The sequence below is a fragment of the Mesoplodon mirus genome (genome assembly GCF_964341445.2).
Source record: "Mesoplodon mirus genome assembly, chromosome: 14".
In the NCBI taxonomy this organism is placed as follows: domain Eukaryota; kingdom Metazoa; phylum Chordata; class Mammalia; order Artiodactyla; family Ziphiidae; genus Mesoplodon; species Mesoplodon mirus.
Window position 1 is genome coordinate 50,174,042 of NC_138990.1, and position 10,404 is coordinate 50,184,445.

A 10,404-nucleotide genomic window follows, 5' to 3' on the forward strand; every position below is an offset into this window, starting at 1 on the left:
AGCTAAATAACCCATAATCTTGCCCACACCCAGTAATAACCCTTATGCACACCCTAGTATATATTCTGATTGAAATCTTATTTTGAAATATTGTTGAAGTAAAAAAAATATTATTAGTTTTACAAATTTGTACTGGTCTTTATATTACTTTTTATAATGTTTAGCCACAATTTTCTAACCATGATGATTTTATTTTTTTCCTTGATAGAAAGTGGGGCTGTTCCGAAAAGAAAAGATCCCTTAACGCACACTAGTAATTCACTGCCTCGTTCAAAAACAATTATGAAAACTGGATCCACAGGTCTTTCAGGCCATCACAGAGCACCTAGCTGCAGTGGTTTATCCATGGTTTCTGGAGTGAGACAGGGACCTAGTCCTGCAACTGCCACTCATAAGGTATTTGGAGACGGTAACTTTAATTGCTATGCTGTTGCAAATAGAAAATTTTGAACATGATATGCTTGCTTAAGTTTATTACAAGTACTTTATAATACCTTAGAGAATTGATATGTTTCTACAACATTGAATGAAATTTTTCTTTTTTTTAATTTAGATTTTTAAGACTCTTAGTAGAGGCAACTTGCTACTAAAAAGCAAATCTTTTTTTTTCTCTATTATTTTTTAAGCAAATTTTTTTTAACTCCTTTTGGTCCTAAATAGGTTTTTTAATAGTAAGTTTGCTTATCCAATCTGTTTTATATAATACTGTATAATTCTTTTTTTAAAAAAATAATTTTTTTATTTATTAGTCCGCACAGTGCAGCTTGTGGGTATCTTCGTTCCCTGACCAGGGATTGAATCCGAGTCCTTGGCAGTGAAAGCGCCGAGTCCTAACCACTAGACCACCAGGGAATTCCCTATAGTTCATTTAAAATTTGTTATTCTTTTAATTATTTAAATCTACATAAATGTTTTATAACATTAAACATACATAGAGTTTTGTTACAGTTCTAACAAGGATCAAAATTGTATGACTGCATTGTGATAGAGCCTTTTTATTTTATAGTAACTGAATCTCTCTGGATAAAATCTTCTGTAAACCGACTTCATGCCAAATGTAGTTCTATAGTGAATGCCATTTTATCTTGGAGTAAATATACAATTTTTGGATTTTTATATCCATTTTTTGCTACTTTTAAGCCTTTAATTCTGTGACCATTAAGGTTGACTCACATGTGAAAAGTGTAAACATTATGTTGTGTTTTCACATTAAAATTTTGTGTCCTTCAAGAGTACACCAAAACCAAATAGAACAAATAAACCTTCTACCCCTACAACTGCTGCTCGTAAAAAGAAAGACTTGAAGAACTTTAGGAATGTGGACAGCAACCTTGCTAACCTTATAATGAACGAAATTGTGGACAAGTAAGTGTTCTCATCTAAAATGTTTTATGGGGTTCTAAAATTTTTTAATTTATGAAATATATCATGAGTGAAATGGATAATATATACCTTGTCTAATTTACATATGTAATTTTTATGATGGTTTTCAATTACTGTAAATGTAGAAAACCATTGCTTTACTGATTTAACTATAATTTCACAGTTAACATAAAAATGGCTATGTTACATAGAGCTTAGACTTAATATTATAATAACTGAAGTATATTTCTGTTACGGAGCTAACTGAAATTCTGTTTCTTAGTGGAACAGCTGTTAAATTTGATGATATAGCTGGTCAAGAGTTGGCAAAACAAGCATTGCAAGAAATTGTTATTCTTCCTTCTCTGAGGCCTGAGGTAAGGATTTTATATTATCATTTTCCTATAGCATCATCTATTACTGAATCCATAGTACAGTAGAGAAGTGTTTGAGCTATACTAGAATGATTAGTTCACATAATAGTAGGTTAGATGTCTTTTAAAGGAAAAAAACATTAGCAGTTGATGTGGACTAGTTATTTATACTGGAGAGGAGAATAAATATAATGGTTCCTAATTCCCAATCCATTTTTAATTAAATTTATAGGAAAAGTAGGTAACAAGAAATAATTTTTATATCAAGGTAAGAGAGATTTAAAGTTAAAGAATCCGCCTGCCAATGCAGGGGACATGGGTTCAATCCCTGGTCTGGGAAGATTCCCACAGTCCGCGGAGCAACTAAGCCTGTGTGCCACAACTACTGAGCCTGCGCTCTAGAGCCCGCAAGCCACAACTACTGAGCCCGTGTGCCACAACTACTGAAGCCTGCACACCTAGAGCCCATGCTTCGCAACAAGAGAAGCCACTGCAATGAGAAGCCTGCGCAGCACCACAAAGAGTAGCCCCTGCTCACCGAAACTAGAGAAAGCCCATGTGCAGCAATGAAGACCCAGTGCAGCCATAAATAAATAAATAAATAAACAAACAAATAAATAAAAATTATTTTCAGGATATTAAGTCATCAAAGTAAGTGGAGAGCTGGTGAATGATGGGTAGGGACCTCACCTTTCATCCCTTATTTTTAAACTCACTAAGGAAGTTAGGTAATCTTGCAATTGATAATAAATATTTAATTTTCCACACATAGCATTGTTTTTCTTTTTTTCAGTGCTTCATTCCTTTTTATTGGAGTATAATTGCTTTACAATGTTGTGTTAGTTTCTACTGTACAACGAAGTAAATCAGCCATATGTGTACATATATCCTCTCCCTCTTGGGCCTCCCTCCCATCCCTTCCCATCCCCTCCCATCCCACCCATCTAGGTCGCCACAGAGCACCAAGCTGAGCTCCCTGTGCTATACCACAGGTTCCCACTAGCTATCTGTTTTACACGTGGTAGCGTATTTATGTCAAACCTAATCTCCCAATTAGCATTGTTTTGGATTCTCACAATTCACAGATTGCATGTTTGATGCTGTTCTGAAAATATTGCAAAAAATAAATATGAGGATCCAGTCTGGATTAGTTATTTCTCTTCTCCTAGAACTTTCAAGTCTTAATGGACTCATTTATAAAATCTCGTGAATATAGATGTTATATGGCACATTGTGATGAATACGCTTTTAAATGAATGTGTAAAGGTTGTGTGGCTCTATTTTTCTATAGTCTATGTCACTCTCATACAACTTTCATGGTGTTTATAACTTGTGAGTACCAACTATACCGAAACTTACTATTTTTTGAGTCCGCTTTCTTTATTTTTACTTCTTGCCCACTCTAAGAAGCAGTGTGCATGAAATCACTGGTTTAATATACTAATTGAAATTTTCTTAATACACAATAAAATAGAGAATTATTAAAATAGAAGGCATTTGTCCTTATATGAACCAAATTTATCTCTTGTACAACCTCAGGCCACACTTTGAGGAAACATATTATAGCTTGTATTTGGGCTTACTTTTTGCCTGGAGTTATGTAAGAGTAGTAAATGTAGCAGAGTGAGTATTGACCAAAAAATGCTTGTTGAAAGAATTCATATAATTGTAGACCTGAAAAGGATCTTAGCAGTCATCTAGTCCATTTGTGGATAAAGGAACTAATCCTGAAATCTAAATTTCTTGCTCAAGATTATAGTTAAGTGGTGGTTCTAGGAAATGAAATAAGATTCCTAACATTAGACTGCCGCCTCAATGCTATAACTGCCAGCTAATTCTTAAATATGGATTTTAGTATTTGTTCATTGGTATGCTTCTTAGGGTACAAAAATATATCTAAAATTGTAGAGGTAGTAAGGAAATATTTGGACTGTGCTAGAAGTCATTCAGCTTCTGGTCTGCCCATAACTTTAGGGAACACATCTAAAGTGGAATGTGAGGTCAAACAGCATATGACTTTACATTTTGGCATATTTCCATGGTAGTGCCATAATATTAGTAAAAACTGGAATTTCAAAAGTTGAATAACCTACTCTTGGGAGGGGCAGAAACCTTAGTAAATGTACTAAATTGGGGCTTGAGGAAGGACAGCATTTGAGGTAGAGCCAGACCTCAGGGTTTGGACCATTTGTCTCTCTGTCTCCATACCTGCCAATTGGACCATTTTTATAATTCTAGTTCAGATTCTAATGCAGAAAGGGAATATGATTGTTCTAGCTCAGCTTTTCACAGTAGACCCATAAAATGGATCGTGGTAAGCCGTGAATGGGTCAGACTTATTTCATAAAGCATCTCCATTGTGCAACAAATCAGCTTTATTCATAATTCTCCACTGTGAGGAGCTTGCATGGACCACGGTGGGGACATTGTTAGGCTAGATTGGAAAGTTGGGTGTGACAGGCATCATGACGAACTTATTCATTCTTTAGTGTGCTAGAATTTTTATTTCATTATAGAAACACAGAATCATAATTAAGTCACTGAACACTAAAAATGGCTTTAAGGAGATAAAAAATATTAAAAATATATGCTTGAGTTAATTTCTTCTCAGAATTACCTAAAGCAAGTACTTTAACCCTTGTTTATTCATGAAGTCATGGACTTGGAAAGGACATTGAAAAAACTCTTGTCCATCTCCCTGCCATCAAATAGGACTATGTTTTAAATATTTTAAAAGTAATTTTTAAACATATTAAACATAATATTAAACATATTAATCTTTGAAACAAGTTAAAACTGTAAGAAGAATATAAAATAAAACGTACCTTCTGACCCCAAAGCAGTACATTTCAAAGTATATCACAATGATCTGTCTACATACTTTTCTCAGAAATTTTACCATGAAAATATATATTCTTCTGTCCTATTTCATAGACCTCTTTCATATCCTGTCCAGCTTATTTGTCAGCATTTTTTTGAGCTCTTGTGTTTTTTTTTAATTTTTGAATTTAATTTTATTTATTTTTTTATACAGCAGGTTCTTATTAGTCATCCATTTTATACACACCACTGTATACATGTCAATCCCAATCGCCCAATTCATCCCACCACCACCCCATCCCCCGCCGCTTTCCCCCCTTGGTGTCCATACATTTGTTCTCTACATCTGTGTCTCAATTTCTGCCCTGCAAACCGGTTCATCTGTAGAGCTCTTATGTTTATTTTGTTATCTTGCTGCTTAATAATAGCATTTTCTTTCAGTTTTATAGAAGAATGTGACTGTTCTCTAATTTTAAAAGGTTCTACCTACTACTAAAATTTCCATGAATTTCTAAATATGTTATCTTTCATTATATTAGCTTGAACATTTGATTTTTTAAAAGTTTTTGAACTTACCTCTTTAAGTAATAATCTTATAAAGCCAATTCTTTTTTTTTTTTTCATGTAGAATCTTTAACTTGATGAACCCTTACCTCCATTATATCACACATTCCCTACTGCATCCTCCCAGTGTAGTATATCGCTGCTGAGTTAAATCAATATTCATTTCTTGTAAATGTTAAGTACCAAGCTGAGTAGGACAGTGTGGTTTTTTTCCCCTTGTATAGGTTTTTTTTCCCGCAAATAGTTGTGTTACTTTTTTGTTTGCTTAGTTTTCATCTTACCAATTGTCAAACCAATTTGAAAATTCATTAGCTCAGTTGTTGTTTTTTTTCTTGGAACCCCTTTATCTGGAACCACCTTTTTCTGTTCCATTCGACCAGTTGTTCTTATTTCATAGCTGTTCTATAATCTTGCTTCACCATCATCATGGAACTTTTCTTTGTCTTTCTATTTTAATGGATCTCTCGGTTTTTTGGATTCCTTATTTTCTCTTTCATGGTTTATTTTCTCATTTTGATGGTGTACATCCTCCTGTAAGTTCCTGAGAAAGGGTCATGTGAGACAATATTTTGAGATTTCACATATCTGAAAATATATTTAATCTACTGTCTTCCTTTGTTGATAATTTGATTAGATGTCAAGATTTAGGTAGAAACTGTAATGGTGGATATGTGACACAAATAGTGAACCCTAATGTAAACTATGGACTTAGGTTAATAGTAACATATTACTATTCATCAGCTGTATTAAATGTACTATACTAATGCAAGATGTCAATAATAGGGGAAATGGGGGAAGTGAGGAGTTATGTGGAAACTCTTTATACTTTCCATTAAATTTTCTGTAAACCTAAAACCACTCAAAAAAATATTCCGTCTTTAAGTTGAATATCAACCGCTTCATATGGTTCAACTTAAAAGTACATAACACTTTCACTATTAAGTAAAATGTTATCAGTCGGGTGCTTCACCCTTCATTCCTGCCATGCCTGGTGTCCCAGAGTTTGGAGACTCTGGTTAAATTTCTCTACAGAATAAGACGTCTGCCTCCTTTGGTTGTGGAAGAGGAGTACTTGCCGGAGTGCTCTTGGTGGGGGCAAGAGCATGGGTTCCATTGTTCTTCATACAGATTTTCAATCAGTTCCCCTGTTTTTGGCCAGCTACCTTACTGCTGCTTTCTCTGGTACCTGTTACCTCCAATTCCTGAGATGTTCCAGGGATTTTTGTTCACACCAGCTTGCTCCTTGTATCTAGGTATCCCCTCACAAGCTGGCACTTAGGTTTTAGCCCCTTTAACTCCGTTAAATAATTTACCACACTTTACCAGCTCTCCATCTACAAAAATTTGTGTCCTCTGTTGTCTCCTTTTGTATTTTTTTGTTTTGTTTTGAAGATTTATATCTTTTTTATTCATTTACTATTATTTGGTGAGATTTCTAAAGGAAGTAGAGAGGCATACTATGTTCAATATGTCTTGTTTAACCAATCTGCTTTCATTTTGATCAGTAAGGGTTTGGTTTTAATTCATTTTGTTTTCTTCTGTTTTTAATAATTATTCTAATTTATTGGTTATGTGTTCTCTTTAGAGCTCTGGGCAGCTCTCTTTAGGAGGATGCTGTTGAAAGATGGTGCTTTTTAGATAACAAATAATACTTTAAATGTCTGGAAAAAGTGTCTTCAGAATCATAGTTGTGAACTAAAGTGTATATTTTTAAGTTGTTCACAGGGCTTAGAGCTCCTGCCAGAGGACTGTTACTCTTTGGTCCACCTGGAAATGGGAAAACAATGCTGGTAAGAATTCTTTTTATTTATTATTTTTTTAAACTTTTAAAAAATATATTTATTTATTTGGTTGTGCTGGGTCTTAGTTTCAGGATGTGTGCTCCTTAGTTGTGGCAGGCGGGCTCCTTAGTTACAGCTCGCTGGCTCCTTAGTTGTGGCATGCGAACTCTTAGTTGCGGCATGCATGTGGGATCTAGTTCCCTGACCAGGGATTGAATCCGGGCCCCTTGCATTGGGATTGCGGAGTCTTAACCACTGGACCACCAGGGAGGTCCCAAGAATTCTTTTTTTTTTTTTTTTTTCCCCGGTACGCGGGCCTCTCACTGTTCTGGCCTCTCCCGTTGCGGAGCACAGGCTCCGGACATGCAGGCTCAGCAGCCATGGCTCACGGGCCCAGCCGCTCCGCGGCATGTGGGATCTTCCCAGACCGGGGCACGAACCCGTGTCCCCTGCATCGGCAGGCGGACTCTCAGCCACTGCGCCACCAGGGAAGCCCCCCAAGAATTCTTTTTAAATTTGCATGTTCTATTGAGATTTTAGGGAGATAATATGAAAAAAGAAACTTTTCATTGTCCCTGAGTCTATTATTTATGACTTGCCTTTGCTATAATATACTTCTTTTTTTTGGCCACACTGCGTGGCTTGCAGGATCTTAGTTCCCTGACCAGGGATTGAACCCAGGGCCACAGCAGTGAAAACGCCGAGTCCTAACCACTGGACCACCAGAGAACTCCCAATTTTTAAACTAGTTTTTAATGATGAAGTAGGTGGAAACCCACATACGTTATCTTCCGTAGTAGTTTGGGGCTGGCTAAATTTAATAGTGTAATTTTCATTATTTTCCCAAGTTAAATAATAAAATTTTACTGTAGAAGAGCTTACCTTACTATATTGAGTATCTTCCTAATCTTTGATTTTTTTTTTTTACTATTGTAATGGGTTTATTTAAGTAAAATAATCAGCATGAAACAGATTTCTTTCTTTTCTTTTTAATTGAGGCATAATTGACATACAACAGATTTTTTTTTTCTGTGTCCTTTTGCCAAAAGTTTTTGCTAGGATTTGGATATCTTTCTCCTGCATAGCTCTCCTAGAGGGAAAACATAAATAGGGAAAGAGTAACTTTTTCCCTTAGCTGTTTGTCTTTCTCCAAGTAGTTATCTTCTATAACTAGGAAGAGAATAATACCCTCTTTTTTTTTTTCTTTAACCTCTCCCTGTCACTTCTCTCTTAGAGAAAAAGAGAGTGGAAAGAAGCATAGCTCTTCCTAGACCTTTTCCTCATTGCTGAGAAGAAAACACGTTGATTGCCATATGTTGAGAATTGTGTCATGGCTTATATTTTTAGGAAATCTTTTCTAGAACTTAAGTTGATCAGATGTGGTTATCTTTTTAAAGCAATTGAACTAATACAGTATTTACCCTTGTGATTTTTAAAGGCTAAAGCAGTAGCTGCAGAATCTAATGCAACCTTCTTTAATATAAGTGCTGCAAGTTTAACTTCAAAATACGTGAGTGTTCTTTTTCCAGTATTGTCATGTTTTAAGTTACTGTCTAAACGTTACTGTGTTAAGTATAAATGGTAAGAACATTACACCAAAATGTTTTTCTTTGAGTTTTATATCTATTATTTAGATATGCTGAATATCACTCTTCAAAGTAGAAAGTTATGTGCATTTGCTAGGCTCTTTTAAAATTGAAATTATTCTGTTAAATACTGTATATGTTTGCTAGGGCTGTGTATTAAAGTACCACAAACTGGCTGGCTTGAACAATAGAAATTTATTGTCTTGTATTTTGGAGGCTAGAAGTCCAAGATCAAGTATTGGCAGGGGTCTTAATTTTGTAAAGTAATTAAAAATAACTATAAAATGATACTTTTCCTGGTTAAATTTTGCTTCCTGTGTGAAATTTTATAAGTAAAATTGTTATTAAAGTAGGTTTACCCATATCATGCACATACTATAACAGAAAGCACTGTCTTGGAAACTAGGAGGTAGGGATCCCAGCCTAACTTTTACATGCCGAGCTGGCCTTAAGAAAGTATCACTTTAGGCTTTACTTCATTTATTTTTTTAAAATATAAACCAGGTTCCATTTATTAAATACATAGATCTTCTTTCAAATTCATGTACAAGATTTGTTAGCAGTTATGAATCAGTCTTACTATATTTATTTCACTTATAAAGTGTTGATGTCATAAGAGGTGATCTCTTGCAGTTCCTTCTGGCTCTAAGAATATTTGTTTTGAAGATTCTAAATCTGGGGCCTTTCTTCTTTTATTTAATTTTCAATAAAAAGAATAGATGCCACCTAGAGAACAAAATAGTTTTTGTTGTAGATTATCACAAACCTCATGACTCTTTCATTAGATACTTTGGTGCATAGAATGGCTTTAGTATAGTATTTCAGTCCCTGGGAAAGTCTTAAGGAGTGTTCATAGACCTCCTGGACTACTGAGAAATACTTTGTTATTTATTGACAGTGATATTGTGAGAATGGGTTTTCACGGTGTTCTCAGTAGAGCAAGTTTTATTTAGGAGAGCATTTCCAACCTGCTTCTATAAATATACCCTGCAACCTGGGGCTTAAGAATACGTGCCGCATCTCTCTCTTCTCTAGTATTCCCTCTTTCTCAGTAGTTATGCCCCAATATCTATTCCATTCTCAAGTCTTAGGAATGCAGAGTGAAACAAGACAGAGATATTTGTCATTTTTTAAACTACTCACCAGACTGTCTTAAATAATAAATAAGTAGTCTATTTTCTAAAATTATAAGGGACAATTCAGTAACACCCCTATACCCCCACTCCTTAAACCAAATCTTTGGTTGTTGCAAAGAAAGGAAATTAAATTCCTAGGTTCTAGACTTTTAATAGTGAAATTTAAAAAGCTGGAATAATCTTGCATTTTATGGGTGTAACAGTGTATAATGCCTTGTTTTAGGTGGGAGAAGGAGAGAAATTGGTGAGAGCTCTTTTTGCTGTGGCTCGAGAACTTCAACCTTCTATCATTTTTATAGGTAAGAACGTGTTTTCCAACAACTTAGTTGAGCATTTGTAAAATCCCCTTTTCCAAATGTGAGGGGTATGATGGGAAAGATTAGTCAGAAGTAAAAAGGTTTTTTAAAATTTATTTTTTATTGAAATATAGTTGCAGAAGTAAAAAGTTTTAAAGAAGCACAAAGTTAAAACTGTCTAATAAATTGAGTAGGACCCATTATATTAATAACCTAAGTGGTAAACTAGAGATCCTTTTATTTCCTCTAGATGAAGTTGATAGCCTTTTGTGTGAAAGAAGAGAAGGAGAACACGATGCTAGTAGACGTCTAAAAACTGAATTTCTAATAGAATTTGATGGTGTAAGTATTGATTATGGTATTTTTAATGTGGTAGCATTTTAGTGTATTTTCCTGTTGAATGGCCCAAATTAGAAATAGATATCTTTTTTTTTTTTTTTTTTTTTTTTTTTTTTTTTTTTTTTTGCTGTACGCGGGCCTCTCAC

At 34.7% G+C, this 10,404-nt stretch overlaps 1 protein-coding gene across 2 annotated transcripts in view; it reads left to right on the top strand.

Annotated features, from left to right (window-relative positions):
• SPAST (spastin) overlaps nucleotides 1–10,404 on the top strand; it is a 54,613-nt gene that overhangs the window by 32,466 nt on the left and 11,743 nt on the right. For both annotated transcript variants that reach the window (XM_082642247.1, XM_082642248.1), the window contains exons 5-11: nucleotides 209–396; nucleotides 1,232–1,365; nucleotides 1,646–1,739; nucleotides 6,836–6,910; nucleotides 8,340–8,411; nucleotides 9,847–9,922; nucleotides 10,170–10,261. In XM_082642247.1, coding sequence (XP_082498373.1) covers nucleotides 209–396; nucleotides 1,232–1,365; nucleotides 1,646–1,739; nucleotides 6,836–6,910; nucleotides 8,340–8,411; nucleotides 9,847–9,922; nucleotides 10,170–10,261 — 731 coding nt within the window. The remainder of the gene's footprint in view (nucleotides 1–208; nucleotides 397–1,231; nucleotides 1,366–1,645; nucleotides 1,740–6,835; nucleotides 6,911–8,339; nucleotides 8,412–9,846; nucleotides 9,923–10,169; nucleotides 10,262–10,404) is intronic.